Here is a 24,714-nt window from a genome sequence, read left to right as displayed (position 1 = left end):
TTTTTACCCTCCATCACAGTTGATTTTAATGAAATAAAAGTTTATTTAAACCCGAACGCAAAACTGGATATATTGTAGTTTAACAGTTCTTTTAACAGAGATGGCAGCAATCTTTTTTTTCAGGCTAAGAACATTTTTATCCAAACTTGTAACTTCCTGTTAGGTGAACTGAAAGCAAAGGCAATCTTATTTTCCTTCTGTAAACTTCAAATTCCACCATCTCTCACATAATGACGATTAACTAAGGCAGACATGTTTGAAGTTCAATACATAACAACCATACAGTTCGTTATAATACCCTAACATACCACGGTACTAGTTTACCATTGCCACCCTACCCTGAATAATCATTGTGCCAGATACCATGTACACAAAAGCTTGTTTCTGGTCAGTGGCTTGCCAAGGAGTAAGAAAAGGCAGAGTGTCAGCCCTGGAACAGTTAGGTAGTCTCAGAAGTCTAAGCTGCCATCCTGCACACTTTTGTTTCAGGTTATTGACTCGCTTTGTAGGCATAATGTGTAACAGTTGTAGAACTTACTTCTTTAAGAATAATATATCAATGGAATCTCCCATGTTTTTTCTGGTAGATTTTTTAAATCTTTCTCTTAAGCCCTCTAGTTGATAACTACAAGACATACCATCATCTCAGAAAATGTAACAACGTATCAACTAGAAAAATATGAAATATGAAAAGAATTTTAGTTTGCCATTACTTTAATGACACTGCCCTTTTGTCTTAAATTTGAGAGTGCTAGTGGCAAATTCTTGTGATAACCAGATCTTACAAATATGCATAATTCAGGCAGATGCCAACCACCCATGTGTTCAGAGTGACAATAGGAAGAGTTGTTTGAAAGCCACATGTGTATGCCGATGTGGCTCAGAAATGTTTGTATTTTTTAACCTGTCCAAGCAGGATCTAAGCAGATAAGTTTTATAGGAAAGTTGGAAGAGGCCCATATTCACACTGAATAAATCTGCAGATGAATAAATCCTTTTCATCAAGAAAGGTATACAATATACATAAATGATACAGTATACAGATGTTTGTGGTACTAAGGTAAGTGTCTTTGCACAAGAAAACCTAGTTTGTTTAGTGAATCAACTGGGGAAAAAAAAAAAATATATATATATATATATATATATATATATATATATTCATATTTTTAAACACCATGATATTTTAGAATGTGAACAAACTTCTTGATGATAGGTAATGTACCCATTGGGCCAAGTGCAAAGCTGAAATCCTAGTTTTCACGGTTGTTGGCCTTTTAAATTGATCACAGTTTTACTGGTCAGGTGAATATTTAGCCAGTCACCAGAAAAGAAATAGATATTTGTAGACACCAGATTTACTTTTTTCATTTTTTTCTTTTTTTTTTATAAATACCTAATACCTTGGTGTAGCTTTTTCTTTACTCTATGAGCTCATTTCTTGTTTGAAGTGGGACTATACCTACAATATAATAGTTTGGGGACATCACCTTCCGGCAGATTCTACATATATAGTGAATCATCGGTTTCATAAGATGAATACAGGCCATAAAGAGGGCAGAGGTGCAAAGACCCAAGTAATTGGCCAGTTTTCACCCTACATAGGATGACGGACTTGGCTCCCAGGATGCTGCCCTCAGTTAGACTTAAACTGGTAACTGCTGACATAAAGCAGAAACCAAGTGTAGTACAAAATCAGCAGCCACACTCATAGTCAGGTACAATTGTAATAAGGATTATGGTGAACTATGCAGAAATTATGAAGGTATCTAAATCAAAAGAGAGATCACAGGCACAGGAGCCTAAGAACAGATACTTGAAGAAGTCTTTCCTCAGGCAACTCTCAAATACATTAAGCAGGTTAAATAACTTTCCAGAACATGACAGCATTCAGCAGAACTTTTGGCTGAGAGACAACCAGGGAAATACAAAAACACTGTGGACTAGATATGACCCAGGTGAAGGTTTCTGGGTAGTTCAAAAACATTTTTACAGATGGACAGAAATCAAACATGGATGTAAGGTGTGAAATATCAGGCTGGTCCTGCTGAGACTCATCTGCAACATGATCAGCTGTATACTGCGATACAATGGTTTTGGAGACAGATAACTGACAGATTTTGCTCACAGCACTGGTGGACTGTATTGTGGTTATGGTCTTAGCATATATGGTTCATAACTGCTAAAATAAAGGTTAAGAAGATTTTATAGCAAACATTTTAGGACCAGACCCAAGCAAAGAAAATTGAAATAATTGTACCCTAAAGTGTTACCGCAAGCCTATGCAAACAAAGAACTTGTGGGAGTACCGGGAGTATATTGTCTGCTGGGTTAATTGGGTCATGTTCGAAGGTACAATATTTAAACTTTTGTTTCTTTCATTTAAGTTTTTATTTCAAGACTGACCACATTCTTTAGGCATACGAACATTTCCTGCCAAAACAAGTCAATCAAAGTTGAGGATTTTCATAAGTTTTTTAAGATCTGAACTTTGTTCCTATATTTCATGGTCAGAAAATAATGTGCATATAACACAACCGCTTCTGGTTTTATTTTATTTTTTTTCATTTTTACGGACAGATAACCTAAAAATAATTCTTTAGGGCAGAATAAAACTATTTTCTTTCAGTGTCAGATTCCCTTGTACTATGGGAAATAAGGAGGATGTCATTGCTGTCTTCCATTTTTAGAATATACAGTATGTTACCTGTTTGACATACAGCAGACATTAAATTAAAAGTTGGAGTATAGCCAGAATTGCTCATTTGAATAGCTGCCCGGGATTAATGAAAAAAGTATTGGTGCCTTTGGATTATGTCTTCCAAGCAGCTAAGTTGTACTCTTCTTGATCTATTAGTACAGAACACTATTTGAAGTGACACTGTCACTTTGCCCTATCAGTGCCAATACATAGTGCCTTCTGTTAGATCATTTAGTATAAAGTATATGCACCATTCCATGCTTCCATGCGTCTTTCCCCTTCCAATAGAGCTGCAATCTGTTTATTTTAATCCATTAAGGTTTTCAGGTATGAGACAGCCTGTGACCTTTACAGTGTGACATTGAAAAGGAAATTGGCGTGCCCAAACACTGACACGTCAGGGGCAAGAATATAAAACTGTTCATTTGAATGAAGTTCCAATTGCTGTAGAGCGGTGTTTCTAAACCAGGGTTACTCCAAAGGTTCCTTGAGCAGTGAGCAAATTGTGACTCTCAGGTCAGGTCCAACTGACAAGTGATCTTTTTGTCTATAAAGGTGACAATATTCCTACTAGCAATGTAAGAAGCAGTCTTCCCACTGACCACCACACTAACGTACCGCAAACTGTAAATATAGTAGGGGTTCCTAAAGACTTGAAAGTTATTTCAAGGGTTCCTCCATGTAAAAAGGTTGAGAAACACTGCTGTAGAAAATTGAATATAAATGGACTTGTTAGTATCTACTTGTCCAAAACTAATAAACACATTTTCCAACTTTCTTTTTACCTCTCAGTAAAACGGTTTGACAGTGATTGAATGACATCCACATTGAATCCCATTTGTTATAGATATAATTGAATACAATATATAATAATGTAATAATATATAAAAAGTATCCAGACACAAGGAGAACTTGTAGAAAAGGAACCACAGTTGCAGAGTAATAAATGCTGAAGATTAGAGGAAGAGGCCATGCAGCGCACTACATTATAATAAAAAGAAAGAAAGAAACGGTGTGGAACACTGAATTAAAGATTGGACATCGTGCATATTCTATACAGAATACAGCTGAATGCATGGAAGGACCTCCGCTACTTCTGACAGGAAACAGAAAATCCTTTTCTGACTTAATGTAATGTAATACATATATATATACATATATATGTATGTGTCCCCTTAGTCACAGTAAGACTAGGAGGTGCATTGATACAATACCATAACCAGCAATCTCTTTCTGTTGGTTTTGTTTAAAACCTTTTCCTGTAATCTCACTGCCCTTGAATGTTGGTATTGTGTGAAGGACTTTCAATGCGTCATAATAGGACAAGGGAATGTGGGGTATCAAGTTTCTCCATTTGCTAAATTGGTGAGGTCCATGTTCTGGAGTTTCCTTAAAGAATGGTATTTCTTTAAAGAGGTGTATCTGTATCCTAATTATTACCTACATTGTATTTTGCACAGAATGTTTGTTTTTCTAGAAAATGTTTATGTGATGGGGTATTGACTATTTTCTCCCTATTTAAACCATTTTTTGAAAAACCATACATGTTGGTCTTGCTAGAAGTCCTGTGAACATGTAACTTATGTTCTTCCTCAGCTAAAATGAACTCTCTAGCAGTTTTATCACCATATATTATTATTTCCATATAAAATATACTTCCCAATCTATAATGGCAGTGCTCCTCCATATGTTAAGTGAGTAAGTATTGGGCAAGGTGGAAGGGAATGAGCAAGGTGACAGAGTCACATCTGTATTTAAAATGTTAAAAATTATGCAGCTTAACTAGCTTCAAAGCTACCCATGTCCCAAACAACTGTAATATTATTAACACAAGTCAATAGGGAGGAATTTTTCATGCTGTTTTCAAATCTGTGTTCCTTTTTTCAATAGCACAACTATTTTTTTTTTTTTTTTTTTTGCAGAAAGTGTTTATTTTAAAATAATTAAAAAAATAAATTATAATATTTGATAATTGGTATAATTATCCTACAAGTATTACAAGATCTAATGGCAAATGTCTGTATTTTTGTTACAGACATCATTACCTGTGATTGATTTAACTTGCTATTATGCCTAAAGTTGTTTTTGTTATCTGTGTTGCTTCTTCACGGGAAAACACAAAGTTGTCCATATACAGCACAAGATAGATAGAAGAAGATATACACATTGTACTTCATCTGTTTACTTGGTGACCAGTATCATGGGCTTCACATATCATCTGGACCATTGTGTCTGTATGGATTGTGTGATTGGGTACATCGAGAAAAGGCAACATTACCATTTGATTCTGATCTGTGGAGGCCATCAAAACAATTACTATTTTTGCCGCATGAACACATGAATTCTCAGCTAAACCTGTGCACATAATTCTATATCTCAGCCTGGATTCTACAATCAGGCCTGTTCTTTATAGTGATCCATTACCTGTTCCTGTACCACCTGTTCTGTGGAAAGTGATGAGGAAGATGCAACTGGTTCAGGTGCATTTACCTTGAGATCCGTTTGAGGAGGCTTTAAGCCAAGCTTAAAAGATGACTGAAGGTGCAACTGGTTACAATCAAGAACCATCCGATCCTGATAACGTGGCTAATTTAGAACCGGAAATGTTTACACAAGCAGAGCTGAATGAACTAATTTGTGATCTCAACCTATCCAAAGACAAAGCAGAACTTCATGCTTCTAGGCTTAAGCAGAGTAACCTGTTATCAAAAGGAGTTACTGTAGCTCACTACAGTCCTATTGAATAATGGCTATTCCAACCTAAGTGTACCGATTGCCAATTCTGTTAATCTAAAATAGTCCTATGACAACATGAACACTTTGGGCCCAATTTATGAAAGCTCTCTAAGATTGTAGAGGATATACTTTAATCAATGAAGCTGGGTGATTCAGCAAATCTGGAGTGGATTTCTTAAAAGTAATTTGCTATTTGTTAGTAAATGTTTTCAATCCTGGACCAGATCTATTCCAGGATTGCTGGATCACCCATATTGATCTGAATGAAAGCAGGATTCACAAAATACTGCTGTTTCCTGTGCCTCAGGAATAGTCCGGCTACTGTCGAACATTATGTCAAGTCTGTCTGGCAGCCAAAAGATTGGTTTGAGCCAGGAAGAAGGTGTGTCAAATTTTTACCTCTGGTTGATCCACATAAAATTTCTCTCTCAATATCTCTCAATATCAAACTAGGCTCGATGAAGAATCTTGTAAGGACCATGGGTAAAGCAAACTCACTTGGTTTTCATTATCTTGTTGTCAAATTTCCAAACATTAACACAGCAAAAATGAAGGAAGGGATATTTATAATCCCATAGATCAAGTCAGTTTAGCAAGTCGAGAAGCTTGGGAGACATTCAAGTGGCTCTGTGAAAACTTTCTGGGTAGCCAAAAGTCTGCATACACAGAAAAAGTTCCATATACCTGTGTAACATCAATGCATATATCAGGATTCATATCAGGATTCATATCAGAAACTGAGCTGTAACATACATGCAAGCACATTGTAAACTAACATTATTCATACCTCAAAAAGTTGACATGATTGGGAAAAACTGAAAACAGATTTGAAATCAGCATGATTACAAAAATGTGTTTTTGTTGCCTTGTGTAAATAGTGCAACACATTTCTGGCTATTTTTCCAGTCATTTGACGAGATAGTTTACCTCAAACTGGTGCACACTTTGGTGTTTGCAGGAAAGGCAGATGACCAGCAGCTTCATTTATCTCTAGGGGGGCTTTAATCTCCCTGCTTCTATGTTCAGTATACATTTGTGTTATGATAACTTCTGTTATTACAGGGAATGCAACAGGATGAATGTAAACTTGGATTTGCCTATTTATACATGGTTTGTGTGTTTAAGTAAATCATTTAGATTTATTTATATTGAAAGGTTGCTGGCAGGGAATGGCAGTAGTAAGAAGTTTGAGTACGCATAAGTATTATACCCACATATGCATTGGCCTTAGGAATTGTTACTGTAGAGGTCCATAATATTTACAACTTGGGGATTAAAGTACTTGCGCCAACATCTTACAAACAGACATTTGTTGTTATTACTGCTTATCTATCATGTTAAACATATAAATGTAAATTTATTATTGGGAATACAAAAACCAGCTTGAAGCAGGTGGATGCATCTTAGAAGGAGGGTAAAATCAGGGCAGGAGACCAACTGACAATCAGATGTAAATGATATGAATGATAGAAGCTTAGCTTAGAACCTCCCCAAACTGATCTCAGGGTGAATGCACCTGATAACAAGCTGTATTTTCCCATCACAACAAAAAAAATCATCAAAGACTAGCCTCCAATTTATTGTGGGCACATGAACCAATTCAACAGAACCCTGAAAAGCTTGTATTTATCCAGGTCATGCTATAGGTAGTAGTCCTATTCAAACAAATCTGTGCTTCTTCAGTTTAAATGAGTGTGAAGAACAGCATTTATAGCTACACAGATGTGTGAGTGCGTATATGGCTTAGAAAGAAAAGGCCTATGGTTTCCAAAGCTTGCATTTTTATTATTTCTAGTCAGCAAAACACAATTGACAGTAATTTCACTTTTACTTCCTGTGTATACTATACAAAAAAAATGTTATTCATATTTTTATGATTGGGACATATATAAAACCCTCTATAGAATATGCTGCAACATTTTGAGTACTAGATTATATATCATCATCATGTATTCTCTGTGTGTTACTGTATACTAAAAAAGTCTGCAGACAATACTCTCTGGTAACCTGTATCCAAATACCCCTGTGCAAGCAGGACATACTTGTGGTTAATTGGCATTTCAGGCCTGAAAGTGAATGTTCAATGGCCAGATTTGTAAAGCTTAATATTCCCAAACCAAAAGACCAACCTATGGACAGACAATACTATAGCTTCTCTTCCCAATTAAGGCAAGCTTTGTCGTAGGATTGCTGGTCGCTGAATGTACTTAACTGGCTCACCATCTCATGACACACATTTTTGTAATATAAGTAAACATTAGGTTGACCTACTGCTTATCTTTATTGCATTTTCCAAATCAGTTATAAGAAAAGATCACTAATGAGACATTAACTGGTACAATGCAATCAATGTTTACAGTTTATAGAACATACCATCGAACAAATCGTAATGTTTTATTGCATTTTTTTTTTCTTTTCCCATAACCAAGACTGAACCCGTGTGCACATTGTGTGTGCCTTTTGCAACTTCATGCGTATGTGTGTTTGTCAGACAGAAAAAAAAATGCTGGTCAGCAGGCAACAGGCTAGAACCTCTGTCAGCTTTTTATTTTTATCATGTTCCCTGTTCCATGTTTATACCAAAGCCATGGCAATGCCAATGGCTAATTTGTGGTTTTATTACCACTAACAAAACTTTTAGCAGACATTTGAAAATCATTGCAATTCAAGTTTAATAAAGGGATGAAAATTTTCTAATCTGGGTTTCCAACCTTCCAGGTTTAGTGTCGGGGTATGTATGTGTTCACAACAAGGGTTTACCTGTGTGCGTTAATGTGGGTTTGGACCACACCTCAAATACAGATCATCCAAACCCCGTACAGATTGCATGTTGGAGTTTGTGTTTGACCCACTTTGAGCATAGTTGTATTTTTTTGCATTCTATTCAAATTCAATGAGCGCACAGTATTTGTAAAGAATGTTGAAAAACACTTCAGTACTGCGAAATTAGGAGGGTTTACTTATAAATGTAGCAACCCTTCCTCCTACAAAAAACAAAGACATTTCTGGTCAAAGTGTCAGGAGGCAAAGAGGGGGGCATAAGCACAGTAGGGGCAGTTAACTGAGCTATTTTATTTTTACCTGCATTCATTCATCTTTTGGTGAATAAAATGTTCAACTCCAAAATATAAATATCACGTAGATGTGGATTTATTTCTTTAATTTCATAGTTATTTTAGGCAATCAGCTAAATTTATTGAAGAAATATATAAAAGGTAACTGTTTTACATGTTTAAGGATTTGTATTACTGTCTATCCAGTTCTGATATTTACAGTTCTACCACACATCAACCCTGTAGTCCTGCGCTTTCAGTTCTTGTCCCTCCCTTGTCCGGTGACTACTATTGTGCCTCTAAATTGTGTTTGTGCTAACAACACAGGATCTTTCACGCTCTGAAATCCCAAGGACCTGGTGTCAGTCCTGCCAACTTCACAGTTTAATCCTCAGCCCCTTCTTGTGTACAGAAAGTTATCAGCTCACATGATTTCTAGCAAGATTATTATAATCAAAGTATACTTACTTAACAGATATAGGAACATTTTCTCAATACTTCACAATTTACATTGTAATAATGTCAACTATGTGTCCCTATGAGTAGTTATGTGTGGTTGCCTGCAGTCATTTTAAAATATATTAAGAAAATTAGTATTAACCCAGTCACACTTAATTCTTATTGTTTTGTGAAGGGGTTAGAAGCTGACAAGCTGTTAGTGCTGTCAGTGTCCCTGCTAGACAAAGTTGATGATTAGACCTGGAGGTGGCTGAAATGTGTCAGAGTAGGGAGGTCCCAAAGAGGAAAGCGGTTGTACTTTGCATCCAGAAAAATAAAGATTTTCAGAGCTGAGAACATCAATAATACTAACTGGCATGTATGTGGAGAATATGAACAAGCTCTTGTCTAGCCAGCACTCGAAACTGGTTAACAATGAATCAGATTTTGGAATAGCTTGGAGCAGTGGACCTTTATTAACTTTATCCAAAAAAAATGTTTGGCTGATGTTAGATTTTTTGTCCATGTTTACCAGCACCCATTCCATTTGTTTTTATTGATTTCATCAGGTAGTTAATGAAAACTCAAAATGCGTTGATAAGCCACTCTCCCCTGTTGGATCATACAGCAGGATTAGTGGAACTCTTGTGTTGCAAGAGGAGAAATAAAACTGCAATGTGGGGTCATCAGATCTGAGAACCCTGAGCAGTAGATTTCACTATGTGTTATTCAAAACAAGTCAGATCAACTTCTTCAGCGTGTGTTAGTAACTGTAAAGGGAAATAGGGAAATATCTTTATTCTTGTAATTACTGTGGTTTAATGGGCTTGCAGTATTTATGTTCCTTTTATGTTACACTGCCTGTCATTGAGTGGTATAATTGTACAGTGACATCATGGCTCCGAGCAGACAATACACAGGGAGGTTGGCGGCTGTTTACTGACTTGTTTCTGCAGCTAATCGGCTTCATATACTAGCCTGCTCAGGGCTTCATTTCACCAGGTTTTAGAAGATTGCTTAGTGCGTAGGTGTTTTTAATCCCATCTGCTCTTTAATCCCCCTTGCCTTTTGGTTGAGCTGTAGTCATCACAGTAGCTAGCTGGTTTATCCAAGATTTTTTTTTTTTTTTTTGGAACATGATATACCGCACTAACATTGTTAAAGTGAACTTGTTACTAATTATAACAAGAAAAGAACAAAGCAAATGTGATCCCTTATACACTGATGAGGTGCTTGCACATCTTTATTATCTTTGATAAAGCTCTGCATTCTGGGTTCCCTAATCTCAGGTACATGCCCCATGCAAACTATGACTATTAGTCCAGAAAACTAGATTGAAATTTGTAACCAACTGCTTTCATTTTACAGTGATGTTTATGTCTCTAATAAACCCTCTATCAGAGTGGAATATACCATAAAACATAGTAGGCATACACCCGTAGACAGCAACAACAGTGGTAGCTTTTTTCTGTGTAATTTTTGGGCACACCTTTTTTTTACTATATATATATGAATAGTCATCTCATATAAATTTGTTACCAAAAGATCACAATATTCCAAGCCAGGACCAGGAAAGCAAGGAAAAAAAGTTACTGAGTTTGACCAAAGCTGTATAAGGGGAAAAATCAAAATCTTTCATAAGAAAATCTTTAGGGGTTCTTGCTTTGAAAAATTCAGAATAGACTGCTTTCTTGTGTTCTTGCTCCTGTATTCTTTGTTAACTGTTTCACCCCTCTCAAATAGAATATAATGTGATGGTCAGAACTTCTGCAGTGCAAGTCATGCTTGCATTCACATATCAACTACGATATATGTTACAAATGTCATTTTATGAAAAAATGTCAGGTAAACTATTATTCATTGCTCATGTGACCTCACAGTGTTAGTAGATGATTAACAAAATACTGTATTTCCAATAATAGTGCAATTCACTTTAAAAGAGAGCTTGTTACTTGCAAAGATTTTATCAGGTGGCTCCACACTTATACAATGTAACAATTTCTATGTTGCCAGGATTTATATACCCTCCCCCGGCTCCTTATTGTGTGTATACTGGGCAACTCTAACCAGTATTGTGTTCTGTCCTTGTCACTGGACCAGCTTGGTGCAAAAATAATAAACTCATTAAAGCAACCAGTTAATATTCCTATTAACACTTTATCTGCATTATTTATATGCAGCAGTGCATGTAAAGAACTCTGCAGTTGACAGATTCTTTTAAAAGTTTGGGGTTTAAAGTTTCCATAATGAATTCTGTAATTGTTACATTTAATGGTTCTCTTTTAAAACACTAGAATGAGGAGATAGAACCCTGGTTGTATTGTTACTGCTCTCTTGCTGTGTTAGAGATTTTCTCTTACCTCTTGTCCTACTCAAAATACTCAGAAAAAAGTGGGGGAAACTTTCCAACAGCAGCTAAGACTTTTTTTTTTTTTAGTAGGGGAAGGGTAGAAACTCTCTTAGAACTTATTTCTGCCTGCATCCCAGTTGCAGATTTTCCTCCTTTGTCTTTTATATTAGTTCACAGGTAAGGTAGACCATAAAGCATATGACGGAATATCAATAAATCAAATGTTATTTATTGACTTTCACTGCAGTAAAAGCAGTGGTGATTACAAGAACAGCAGTGACTACAACATTTAAATTCAGGTTTACTATAAACATTACATTGGATCTTACATTGTAATAAAGGTTACATTCATATTTCTGGTGTCTACACAGCCACAGTGCTCAGTAATGAAAATGCATAGTATACTTGTAAGACAAGTCTTACACTGCCCATATGCATTGGCATAACTGTTATTAGGTACCAATTATATTAGTATTCTCCTGAGTCCCCACTCCTCAAATATATACACTGTTCATCAATAACTTACCACTGTTCATTGGCTTTATATTAGCAGTGGCACTTGCACCACATCTGACAGATTAAAAGAAATTTGCAGCTAGATTAGACAGGAGGTGAGGTTGTGGTGCAATTTTCACTTCCTCACACCTGTAAAATACGCCCACAAGTGAGGTACTGGTGAGCTACTACATGTAGCATCTCACCCGTGGTTGCCCATAGGAATGAATGAGAGTGATAATGATTGGTTCAGTGCCACCTACACAGTTGCTGGGATGAACAAATGACTTGCAAGATTCCAGGCTCAGTTATATTCCTATGGTTTACTTGATATGGTATAATTTTTGTTAACTTTACCCTGAGAGAAATCACTAGGAGGGCAACCTGCATGGAGTGCGTACATTCTCCCTTTGTTTACATAGGTATCCAATAGATGCTATGGTTTTTTTTTTTTGCAGTGTGTGTGCCAGTGTGTCAGAGATTAATGGGCAAGGGTTTACTTGAATGTTTTGATGTTACCTGTAAATTGTAGAATAAAGGTTGGCCATCTAGAGTAATGCTTAATAATGTATTGCTTGCACGAGACATGCAAACCCTCCTAAATTTAACTAGAACTTACATTGATATCTTATTTTATTATTTCAGGTCAATGTACGGGTGACCACCATGGACGCAGAGCTGGAATTTGCCATACAGCCAAACACTACTGGCAAACAGCTTTTTGATCAGGTAGGACCCAATAATTGTACAATAATGTATTAATTTACAGTCAACATTCTTCTTCGCAGGAAAAGTATTTTGCACACTATAATCACTTCACTCTTACTAGAACCTAAATCAGATCAAATATTAATCAACTCTTAGTAAGATATATGTAAAGTTGTGCACCGCATGATAATGCCATGATAACCGTGTAGGTCTTAAACAAAAAAGTTCCGCTGTTAGTCATAAAGTGATGACCCCAAGTCATGACATGCTATGTTCCTGCTCTACCTGAATGTTAAATAGTTCTAAACAGATTAAAGTTTTCTAGTTAGTAGTGTCAAAGGTTGTCTGTGATCTTACCACATATTTGTATTGGCCAATAAGGCAGCCTATAGCGATGGGCCAGGTAAGTTAAGAGGCAACAGGGAGTGGGCAAGCTTTGATACCACAAACAAGATCTTTCCCATTCAGTGCAGATCTGTTGTGATTGATCGGTATTTAAAATATAGATTTTTATATACTAAGGCTAGGCTCAGACATGCCTCGGAATCAAGTGATCCCATACATTTTTGGCAATTTTAAAGAACCAATGTCTGCAGATGTGACAGCAGGCAGAAGTGAGCTGTATTGTACCTCTCACCGATGCCCTCATTCATTCCTTCTGATACTGGCTTAAGGAAGTGGTCCATACCACAACCTCATTGCCAGTCTGGACAACATGCCAAACTGCATAGATGCAGAATTTGGAAAATTTGAGCAAAGTGAAGCTATTATCCCCAGCTCCCTCATTCCATTGTTTCAAAGAAAATTGGAACATCATTTGGTGGGCAGCAGCTCCAGTTTTGCCCAAATTTCCTTGCTTTGGTATAATAACCCTGTGTAATATTTAATTGGTAAATCAATTAAAATTTTAAAAGATTTCAGACACCCTTTCCAGCCAATAAATGCAGCATCAGTCCTTTCCAGTCAGCGTAAGCATCAATCATACTGATGTGATTGGAAAACTGAGATACTCTGGCTGGAACACTGATTTAAAATGTCCCTTTTACATTCCTTCTTTATGATCTAGTATTATGCCTATGAAATAGGCTCACATTGTGTACGGCTAATGAGCCATTGCAACATGAACAATAACTTGCTGAGTGCTCATTTGCAAGGAATTTTGGTGTACCAAAAGTAATTGTTTTACATCTTTGGCTGAGTTTCCTGTTCTGAACGTTTTAAATTACGACTGATAGGATGCCAGTTTAAATCACCCTTGTTGACCCAGTTTTCCAAATGATCGTCAAACAATAAACAAACTTTAGGAAAGAGATGAGCCAATTGTGCATTCAAATCTGTATCTCAAATAACAAATTTTCTTCTAGCACAATTCAGTGTCAGAAACATCTATAAAAAAAAAACATCAGTTGCCAAAAAGTACCCAGGGTATACATACAATTCGCACCCCTAGAAGGACCCAGGCGGAGAATTGTGTAAATCTCAACCCACTGCGCATGTGTGAATCCCGCACATGTGCAGTACAATGCTGACATCCTGCCATAAAAGGCTGGGATCTAACACGCCAAATTCTCCATACTTAAATACCATACATAAATTACCAGACACTGTAAGTTGCATTCATATGGTAAATACATCCCTGAGTTTGCTCTATGGCAGCACTGACTACCTTGCCTTCCTTCTCCTTCACTCACACACAGCCACTGGTGCCATCCTTGTTGCAGCTTTTTCTTCTGCTGAGATTGCTTCCATTTCAAACAATGGGGTGCCCATTGATAATTCAACTTTTTGGTCATTTTCAAAGGAGATTTCACTTTCCTGCAACTATGATCCACTTTTTGGCATTTTACAGATGCAGGGAGTATACACTGCACTAGGAAATTGCAGCTGGAATTGTTTATTCAGAAAAATAGCAGACAGAAAAGGGGTGTGTTTTGGCAGTACATTCATCTACTTACCAGCAATTGTTTTTTTCTTCCTCAAGCAGGATTTAAAGTTCAGCATATTACTGATAGTTATACAAAAATAAAATATTTGTGGTTGGTTTAATTGTAAATAATCCCAAGGTCAAGTGTATGTATGAATTTCCATCTCATCATTGCGTGATGGTGATTGGTTTTTGGATAATGCATGCCTTTTTCTCCACTTATTAATATTTGAGGGATGTAGGGACACCTGCATGTTCCAGTAGCTGCATTGTGTTTAAATCCCCTTAGGCTTCTAGTCAGTGCAGTCTGTTCCATTACTTTAGCAGCTGCCATCCTGTGTAACAAACCTACCCACTAGGACAAATAAAATGATATACACACAGAATATTCACAACTCCAGGCCAATACTACAATGAGCACACATCTTTGAATATTTGCTTCTTAAAAATTAGGCCATGGGTAAAGATGTACTTACTATTTGTATTGTCCTAGATTCTGATTCTTATTGTTGCCTTTTAAAGTATAGCAAAACTTGTACATTTACATTATAGTACAAAATATACATAATACTTAGTAGCTAGTGTTGTTCTAGTAGGTGTTTTTTTTTTCATATCTGTAAAAATGGTGATGATCTGAAAAGATTGACACTTTTTATCAATAAAAAATGGCATTTACAAGATTTATCTAGCCTGATCGTCTAATACAATCACAATGGTTAAAAGGGCACTGGAGGTATAGGGCAAAACATCACTAGCAAGTGTTTGGTTATTCACTACTCAAATTTGAGTAAGAGGGTTTTGGCTATACATACACTTTAACAACTTGTATGCACCACCCAGCTCTCCTGGGCTGAAATCTTCTGTGCTGTGACCCATGAAACCAGCACAAGAACCTTGGTGATTAAATCTTAGTATGGATGCACATAATAATAATAATATTATTAATAATAATAATAATAATAATAATGATAATAATAATAATAAAAAACAGGATTTATATGGTGCCAACATATTACGCAGTGCTGTACATTGACACAGTGACACAGGAGGAGAGGACCCTGCCCCGAAGAGCTTACAATTTATGTGTTCAGAATAATCTAAATATATGCTAAGTGCGTGTCGGAAGGGATCAATTATTATTTGATTGATTGCTCCTAATAAAATCCCAGATTTTTCCCTTGCAGGGCTTTGCATCCTACTGTCTATTTTTAACATGTATATTGTGACTTTAGGTGGTGAAGACGGTGGGCCTACGTGAGGTTTGGTACTTTGGACTGCAATATATGGATACCAAGGGTTTTTCAACTTGGTTGAAGCTTGACAAAAAGGTGAGTTTGCTTTTCGATTGTAGAGTCCAGAAGTCATCCCTAAATTCCTGAGATGGCTGGTGGTTCTTCACCTGTGATCACATAGTAACTGTTTAACTAGTGCAAACAATGTGTTACAAAAAGTGCTTTATCTTAGAGCAGCCTGTGTTACTGAAGAGGTGGGATTTTGTATTTCAGAATGGAGCACCTTCTAGAACTGTAAGAAAATACAGGATTACGTTATGATGTTAGCTTCTAGAAATCTTGCCAAATAATGCAGCATCATTTACTTTAGGTGTATGCTTCACCTAATGCTTGTCTTCAGTAAGTACAAGTATTTGTCTTTGCTTGACATGGGAAGTTAGTATTGTGTATTCTGTACCCAGCATCTTGGCCTTGCTCTTTCCTGTAAATAAGCTTCTCCTGACCACTACTAGATTAAACTGAGTAAAGATTGGAGAGCTGCTTTGGATTGACCTGCAAGAGCAGTCCTTCTCCCTGAGCAGGTTTTACAGGACGTAGCAGGATGTACTTGGAGCCAGTAGGCTGCATTCAGTATTACTAGAACAAGGAACTCAGTTTTGTTAAGGTAACAAGTAAAAATGTATATTTTTAGGTAAATGCAGCGGTACTTTAAAACTCAAATGGACATTCAGATTAAATAAGCTAAAACAGTTCTTTCCAATAAGGAAAACCCATGATCCCTTCCGATCTGACTCAGAAGGGTATGTGTGAAAGACTACTGCTACCACACAGAGATGAAGATTCCTTCTGTATGGCACACTGGAAGGGGACCTGCTGTTCTACTCGGACATATATATTATTATAAAATAACTGTCGGACTTTTCACACATTTTGAATTTATTTGCATTTTGCAATTTATTCACCTGATTTATTCTGAAAGGTAAATGTGGCAAGAATAGTTCTTCTAACAAACTATTCTTTGTCATAGGACCAACAAGTGTCTCAGTCTCAGCATAAATATAAAATTTGTGGAGATCACAATTCACACAAAAGCTTATTATATCACAGGGGACATGTGGAATTTTCCACTGGTAGACTGGCACAACCCTGAACCCTTTTAACTACCGTATTTTTCGGCGTATAAGACGCTCCGGCCTATAAGACGCACCCAATTTTAAACAAGAAAAATCTAGAAAAAAAAGATTTTGAACAAAATACCAAAAAATCACTCTGTGTCAATGTATCGCCTTCTAATCACTCCGTGTCAATGTATCCCCTTCTAATCACTCTGTGTCAATGTATCCCCTTCTGATCGCACGCAGCATCGCGGGATCGCGGTATCGGGTGAGTATGATTTTTTAAATTATTTTTAACATGTATTCGGTGTATAAGACGCACCCACTTTTCCCCCCCAGTTTTGGGGAAGAAAAAGTGCGTCTTATACGCCGAAAAATACGGTATTTTATCACTAAGGGACAATTTATAGCCGTCTGCTGCTGTGGTTTGTGATATTGCACACATTAACGCAATAAATGTTAATGCACATTAGCATGTTTTGGGTATGCATTAAGACATCTTAGCCTAATGTATGTGCATTGCAATTCACCACAGCTCATAGCAATGCACTATAATGTGCTGAAATTCTTGCATTAGATGAAAATAGTGCATGTATGATTTCTTCTGCTTGTATAGGCTGCTATAACACAAATGCATGCATGTAACACACCAGAAAACATGGATTTGAACAGGCAGTACTTGTATTCGTACATTGTATGCACAGTCAAAACTGTGGGGAAGGTTCATAGAAGAATTCCAGGTAAAAACATGTTTAACAGTAAAGCAGTGGTATGTAAATATTACCTCTCGAGGTAACAATTAATGTCCAGATTGCTGCTATGTCTTGGAAACATCATAAAATACAGTCCTCCTAGCACAGCTGGCACTCTAAATATGAGAGCTGCTGCAATGACACTTTCAGTTCTGAGCAGCTCTGGGATGACTGTATTCTATAACATTTCCAGTAATTCGCAGCCATCTGAACATAACTTCAGAAGAGTTAGTTTTTATATACAATTGTTTTTGTGTTAAATACATTTACTTGGAGTCCTTCTTCAAAACCCCTGGTTGTTTATTTTCTGCTCTTGCAGTTGTCCTTAGGGTTAGGTATCCCCACTGGAAGATTTCCCTCCAACAGTATTAGGGACAGTAATAACGTTTTAGATTGTCCCTCTATTTTTGTGACAATGGTCATCAGAACACACAGATTGGTAAAACTTCCTAGTGGGGAGACGGCAATCAAAACTTGACAGTGGGGCTATTCACTGCCCAAGCCACCTTTGAGGTTCACAGAAATGTTTATTGGGAATGTGAAGAACATGGATTGTTTACCCTGTTGACAATCCAGGTGTTACAGCTATATTTATAGGGCACCATAGCTGAATAGGGCTGTCAGTGTGACACATTTTCTCCATGCTTTGTCACACACTGTATCTGGTGATTTTACTCTGTACAATTGTTATAATAGGATGATGACCTGTCATAGGATGAAAACAATGACAAAACCTATGACACCTTTTTAAATGCCAGATGTCACACACCTACCAGGAATAAATAAAAGTGTTGGAAACACGATAATAAACACATCATCACATGTCAATAATGCTTCCTATGTGCGTTGCCATCATAGGACACTGATAATAGAACAAACAGTGAACAGTGAAAACCCAAATGTTCATTTTGGGATAACCCAGCTCTTTAGTGTTGCCAGACAAAAAGGAGAGAAGTAAAATATTTTGGAACTGAAGCATATATGATTGGGTTATGTATTGTAGTGACGGGCAGATAACAGGTGTTCTACACCAGTTATCCAGTCCAGTTTTATGAATATGTGTTAATGAGTTTGTGGTTTCGGTATGGCACATTGTGAATGCCATTTGTTTGTACTAATTTGTTATTTGTGTTGTTTTGCCATTCAGTCCCAATTTGCAGCTTTAGGTAATAATATTGAATTAGAGATCATCGTATATAGTGACAAATTCATTTCTGTGTATTCTACCTGAATTTGTGTTTTGGACAATTAACTAGTTAGTGAAGTTACTTATGCTCGGAAAATTGCTGCTTAAAGTGCCATGCTGTTAATGTTTACATCTAATGTCTAACCTGTAAGCAAGATGCCTGTTAGCAAATTATACATTAACAAAATTGAACCATCAATCCCCGTTTATTTCTGTATGGTCATCACAAAAAAATCTACATATTTTGTATTTAGTTTTTTTTTTTTAATTTTCAGCATAAAAGTTAGTATGTTTTGCAGCATCATGGAGCATACACAATTAATTGTATTAATATATGTAAAGGAAATGTGTAGGAAATAAAAAGAGTAACAAGGCCATTGCTGACATCTCTTTGTTGTAAATGCTAGTTGTCTGACTGTCATGTTGGTGCTTTGGTTTTTCTGACCCAGTGAAAATGTACAGATTAGATGATTCTAACTATACATTGACCTAATCATGCTGCATCCTTTTGCTAGGTAAGTTGTAAGAGGCTTTTAGGCTAACCAGACATCTAGCACGTCCAAAAGAGGACCAGTAATGAGCCCACACATGTCTTTTCCCTGAGAGTTCAGCGAAAAGTGCAGACTGATGAACAATTTAAAATTTCACTTAGTCACCCATTGTTTATGTTGTGAACCACAGCACCAGTCTTTTCTATCATCAAAGAACAATAACAGGCCTTATGGTTTGTATTATGGCTGTAATAGATGACAGGGAGTGGGTCCAATGCATCACCCTCTAGGAGCAGCTGCAGGACTCGCAACAAGTCTGGCTTTTTTACAGCTTACAGACAGGCCATGCAAAGCTGCCTACTCACTTGTCTTTACAGGGACTTTCTGGGTGCCAGAATCAGGAGTCTCTCAGAAAATTCCTAGCACCAGCAGATTGCCATCCAATATTCTTCCTTAGAAACTTGAAATGTTGACCAACATAAGGCAATTTACATACCAGCCTAGTTTGCTCCAAAGCCACTTTATTATTACTAGTGTACCACAAAGTTTGTATATAAAAATGCAGGCAATACAGTGTGTATGCCATCTGGACTAAAACTATTACAGTTTCTCTTTAAAATTTCTTCACGATATAAAGATATTGACTTTTTTTTTGTTTGTATGCCTGATGTGTATAGGTTTCAGCACAGGAAGTCAGAAAAGAGACCCCACTTCAGTTCAAATTCCGTGCCAAGTTCTTCCCTGAGGATGTGTCTGAGGAACTGATCCAGGAGATTACTCAGAAATTGTACTTCCTGCAAGTGAAAGAAGGTATATTGAGTGATGAAGTGTACTGCCCCCCTGAAACAGCTGTCCTTCTTGGTTCATATGCTGTTCAAGCCAAATTTGGAGACTACAACAAAGAGATCCACAAATCTGGATATCTGAGCTCAGAACGACTTTTGCCACAAAGGTAAGCAAACATATGCAAAAAAATAAATAAAAAATAAATAAAAACATTAAGTTAATATTAATTCGGTTATAAAGTTTACATTCTAAACTAAAACAGAAAGGTTGACGCTGCTGTTGGTCAAGTAAAATATTTTTCATAGTAATTTTTTAGAAATTTGGGAAATATGTGTATAAATAGACATTATATACATTTTTCACTTTTTAAGCCACTCTTCTGGGGTTGAATGATCTGCTGTGCCATTTATCCTACTTCTAGGCGGCCATGTTACCACCCATTAAGTCATTATGTGACACCAATCTCTGTAACATCCTGAACCCACCCAGCTTTTTTTCTTTACTGATAAAAAAGATGTAGGGGGTTTTATTGGGGTATTTGAAATGAGAATGGGAGCATTAAGCTAGGGTTTCACTTTATGTTTGTAGTAAGGAAGTAGAAGCCTGTCCATAGACAGATCATAGGTGCACTGTTAATTAAAACAAGTCTCAATAACCATGTATCATGTATTTTAGAGTGTTGGACCAGCACAAGCTTTCCAGAGATCAGTGGGAGGAGAGGATTGAAGTGTGGCACTCGGAGCACCGTGGAATGCTCAAGTGAGTTTGGTTTTGTAGTTTGTATATTAGCTGCAATGTCTGTTATTCTTCTTCCACATAAAAAAGTACACAATTATCACAGATTTACACTGATTTGTCTTAGTATGTACCAGAACGAAGTGTCTCTTTGTTACTATATATAAAAAAAAATCTGAAAAGTGGCATCTACTGATTTTCTACTCTTTCTAATGTATAGAGAGGATGCAATGCTGGAATACCTGAAGATCGCCCAGGACTTAGAAATGTATGGCATCAACTACTTTGAAATTAAGAATAAAAAGGGTACAGACCTCTGGCTGGGAGTTGATTCACTTGGACTGAATATTTATGAACACGATGACAAGTAAGTAATCAGAAGTGCACTGCAATGTTTGACCACTTAAAGGCTGGCCAGTTCATATGAGAATGTTAAATAGTAATTGATGCAAATCTTTTTGGAGTCTTTACAGTATGAAATGCTTTTATTTTACAGTATAGTGCTGCACCAGGGGTTTACAGGTATTTCCAAAGCTTATAAAAAGCTGGTAACTACTTTACCTATTAATTTAGAGTATTTTGCATACTTGTTTATCCATTGACAGTTTGTAGTGTTACCTGCTGAACTTTAAAAAAAAATTAAGACTTTAACTGGTATTTGTAGTTCCAGATATACACAAATTGTTCAAGTGCAAAAAGTCTATAAACCAAAAAGTATCAATTAAAAGAAAATGTATTTTCTTTGCCATTAAACCATTAGTATTGCCAATCACATTACAATTGTATTGAACAATTCTCATTAGATTTGAATTTATTATCAGTTATGTATAGGTAGGCCCTTTCAAAAGTCATATTAATAATTAAAAGCAGTCCCCCCATGTGCTACTAAAATGTCATTTGATTTTCGCTATTCTTGTTTCTGAAAGACCTAAGAGTTTAATATTACAAAACACGTAACGTGAGAAAAATGTCCTACAGACTGACGAACTTATCAACATAAGTCAATAATAGAGTTCTGGTGACACACCAATCAAGCTTTAGGTTTTCAAAAGAAATCCATACTCCAAGACTGCAGGGTGAAGGGTGCATTAAATGCTATAGAAAATCTGCTCACATTTTATCAATGTTGAACTCAAAGCAGAAACTGACCATTGGGGTGTAGCCCCGCTTTTCTTTATATGAACCAGAGAAGGCAGGTATACTTACCTTTTACCTTACCTTGCTCACCCTGCAGATAGCATTATTCTCTGCTCTCTTGACCTTCTGTGGGTACCTTCTGCACTCTCATTTTCAATGCAAGACTGCTGGTTGTATTGATTGTACGTGATGGGATCATAATGCTTATGTTCAGCCAGATGGCAAAAATAAGCAGCTTCAGGATACCAGTTGTCCGGTACCAGAAGCCAGCAGGAACAAGTCTCAAGTAAAATGTATCTGCTTTTCAGCATAAATTTTAATTTTCACTGAAGTTCACCCTAAAGTGTTTTAAAAAATGCTCACTGAAGCTGATTACATAAAGTCTTTGTACCTGGGTAGGGTAGGATTTACCAGTAGGCACATTGAGTTACCATTCCTACCTCGGCATATATCATCATATCAAATAGGCATATTTACATATTGCCAACTTATTCTAAGAACGGACCAGTAAAACAAGGAAATGTTCAATGTAAAAAAATAATGTTAGCAGAGAGTATTGATTTAGGAATCAAACATTATGTGCTTAGAGGATCACATGGTGGAAATCTGAGACAGTTTGAGTAGTTAAGACTCCTGTCTGCTTACCGTCAGGGAGATTCCCTTTTTACCTTTTGTCCTGTCCCTGAGACACACAGCAGGTTGTAGAATATACATCTCCAAAATAGGGGAACTCCTCCTCTTAGGCTTTTGTCCCTAGAATAGGTTTACACATTGAAGACAATAGTCACCAGGATAAGTAGTAATGGTAATTCTCATTAGCTGGTACACAGGCTGCAGTAAAAATTTATCAGAGGTTCTAACCCTTCTGGATTAAAATAGGTGGGCTTTACAGTTGCTTCACTTACATTCACTTTAAGTAGCACTGAGTATACACTTAGGTTTAACAAGGAGTGAGTTATTTTTATTAAACAGGATTTATATAGTGACAACATATTATCCAGTGCTGTACATTAAATAGGGGTTGCAAATGACAGACAGATACAGACAGTGACACAAGAAGGGAGAGTACCCTGCCCTGAAGAGCTTACAATCTAGGAGGAGTTTAGGAGTTATTGTGAAAATAGTACAAATATTAAAAAGAAATCCATACTCCAAGACTGCAGGGTGAAGGGTGCATTAAATGCTATAGAAAATCTGTACAAAATAGTACAAATATTGAATTATATGAAACCACACCTTCTGACATTTTTAGAGAGAATTCAGAGACCTAAATGTCAAGCAATTTTGGCAAAATGAATGGCAAAGCAGAGTAGTTGGGGGAATGCCTCCATAGTAAAATGCTTGAATACCAGCAAGCTCTGGAAGGCACAGGGTGTGGTTATCCCCATCTTGCCCTGTCTGGAGAAGTAGAGTACATGAAGTCACTCTTTTGTAAGCTGCCAACCTTGTAGATTCCGCCCTGTGGAGAAACAAGGAGTGTCTGTCTGTAGGTTACCTAACAGAAACTGCCAGTACTTTTTCATTACTTGAAGTACTGGAACCCCACAGTGTCACCATGGAGACTCAAACAGGTTTTTCAAGCTGCTACATCCAACAAAGTAAAGGACTGAACAGGAAAAAAAAGTTTTCCTGTGCAGAACACCCAATACCAGCTAACTCTACAAAGTTACCTTGTGTGTGCAGCATGTGATTTTCTACTTCTTGTAAGTGGATAGGTCAAACACCTGAATTCTTGGAATTTGTGATCTAACATTTGCCCTATGAGTATACAGCGCTGGTTTCAGAAAGCTGCAGGAGTCTAATCAGTGCAACTTTCCAGTATGTATTTTAGGTATCACGTAATTGCAGGTCTCTAACACATAATAACTTGGCACCATGAGGGTTTTCAGGAAAGCTTAATCTCTGTTGTGACTTTCTCCACACTTGTTGCCAAGTACATTACTGGCCACTGTCCCAGTTTCACCTGTAAGCCAAATATGATTAGAGACATAACTAGCTGTTCAGAAGCTATTTAATTCACTGTGATATCAGACACTCTATTATGTACTTTGTATGTAGAGAAACGGAGTAAATAATTCTGTTATAATGCCTCCGTTATAAATGATCGGGATCTGCATGTCAGCCATTGTGGAGCTGTAAGGCTGGGTTCTTGTCAGAACATACCGGGACTTATAGTTCACCAGATGTTCTATTCCAAAATTTTATTTATTGCTGATCTGCAGCTAAGATGTTTCACACATTCAGTGCATAGTCATTTAATTATATTTAAAACCTAATAAGAAACCATTTCGATTCAGAGGCTGTATCAGTGCAAATGAGTTATCTCTGCAACCAGATGTTCTATTCCAAAATTTTATTTATTGCTGATCTGCAGCTAAGATGTTTCACACATTCAGTGCATAGTCATTTAATTATATTTAAAACCTAATAAGAAACCATTTCGATTCAGAGGCTGTATCAGTGCAAATGAGTTATCTCTGCAAATTTTAAAAGAGTCAAATCAAATTATGTGTTTATCCAAACAGCAAAATGATGCACATAGGAAGTGTTTTCATGTTGGCTTGTGTGATTAGGCGGCCAAAAGTGGATTAGAAAACACAGGTCAATAGCAAAGCTATCCAATTAGTAGAGCGATCCTAGGCCACATGCTATCACCTCCGTTTACATTGTAATAAACAAAAATAGCTGCCCCGGAGAATACTTGAGAAGATAGGCATTTACAAACTGGTTTTTTTTTAGAACACACATCACAGAAGAGATTGTAATTGACGCATAATCATAGGATTATATTAAACTGCATATACAGATGTCTCTGTCAACACTGCTAACATGTTCATCCAGTACTTTTGAGCCCTGACATTAGGCAATAATGGATCAT

The 24,714-nt window shown here is 36.8% G+C and overlaps 1 protein-coding gene across 2 annotated transcripts in view; it reads left to right on the top strand.

Moving 5' to 3' along the window:
* EZR (ezrin) overlaps positions 1 to 24,714 on the top strand; it is a 47,249-nt gene that overhangs the window by 15,168 nt on the left and 7,367 nt on the right. For both annotated transcript variants that reach the window (XM_072409003.1, XM_072409004.1), the window contains exons 3-7: positions 12,416 to 12,499; positions 15,635 to 15,730; positions 19,856 to 20,130; positions 20,640 to 20,723; positions 20,920 to 21,066. In XM_072409003.1, the coding sequence (XP_072265104.1) occupies positions 12,416 to 12,499; positions 15,635 to 15,730; positions 19,856 to 20,130; positions 20,640 to 20,723; positions 20,920 to 21,066 (686 nt within the window). The remainder of the gene's footprint in view (positions 1 to 12,415; positions 12,500 to 15,634; positions 15,731 to 19,855; positions 20,131 to 20,639; positions 20,724 to 20,919; positions 21,067 to 24,714) is intronic.

This window comes from Pyxicephalus adspersus, chromosome 4 (assembly GCF_032062135.1).
Source record: "Pyxicephalus adspersus chromosome 4, UCB_Pads_2.0, whole genome shotgun sequence".
In the NCBI taxonomy this organism is placed as follows: domain Eukaryota; kingdom Metazoa; phylum Chordata; class Amphibia; order Anura; family Pyxicephalidae; genus Pyxicephalus; species Pyxicephalus adspersus.
The sequence above is the reverse complement of the archived record's forward strand: the minus strand, read 5'-3'. Positions and strand labels throughout refer to the sequence as shown.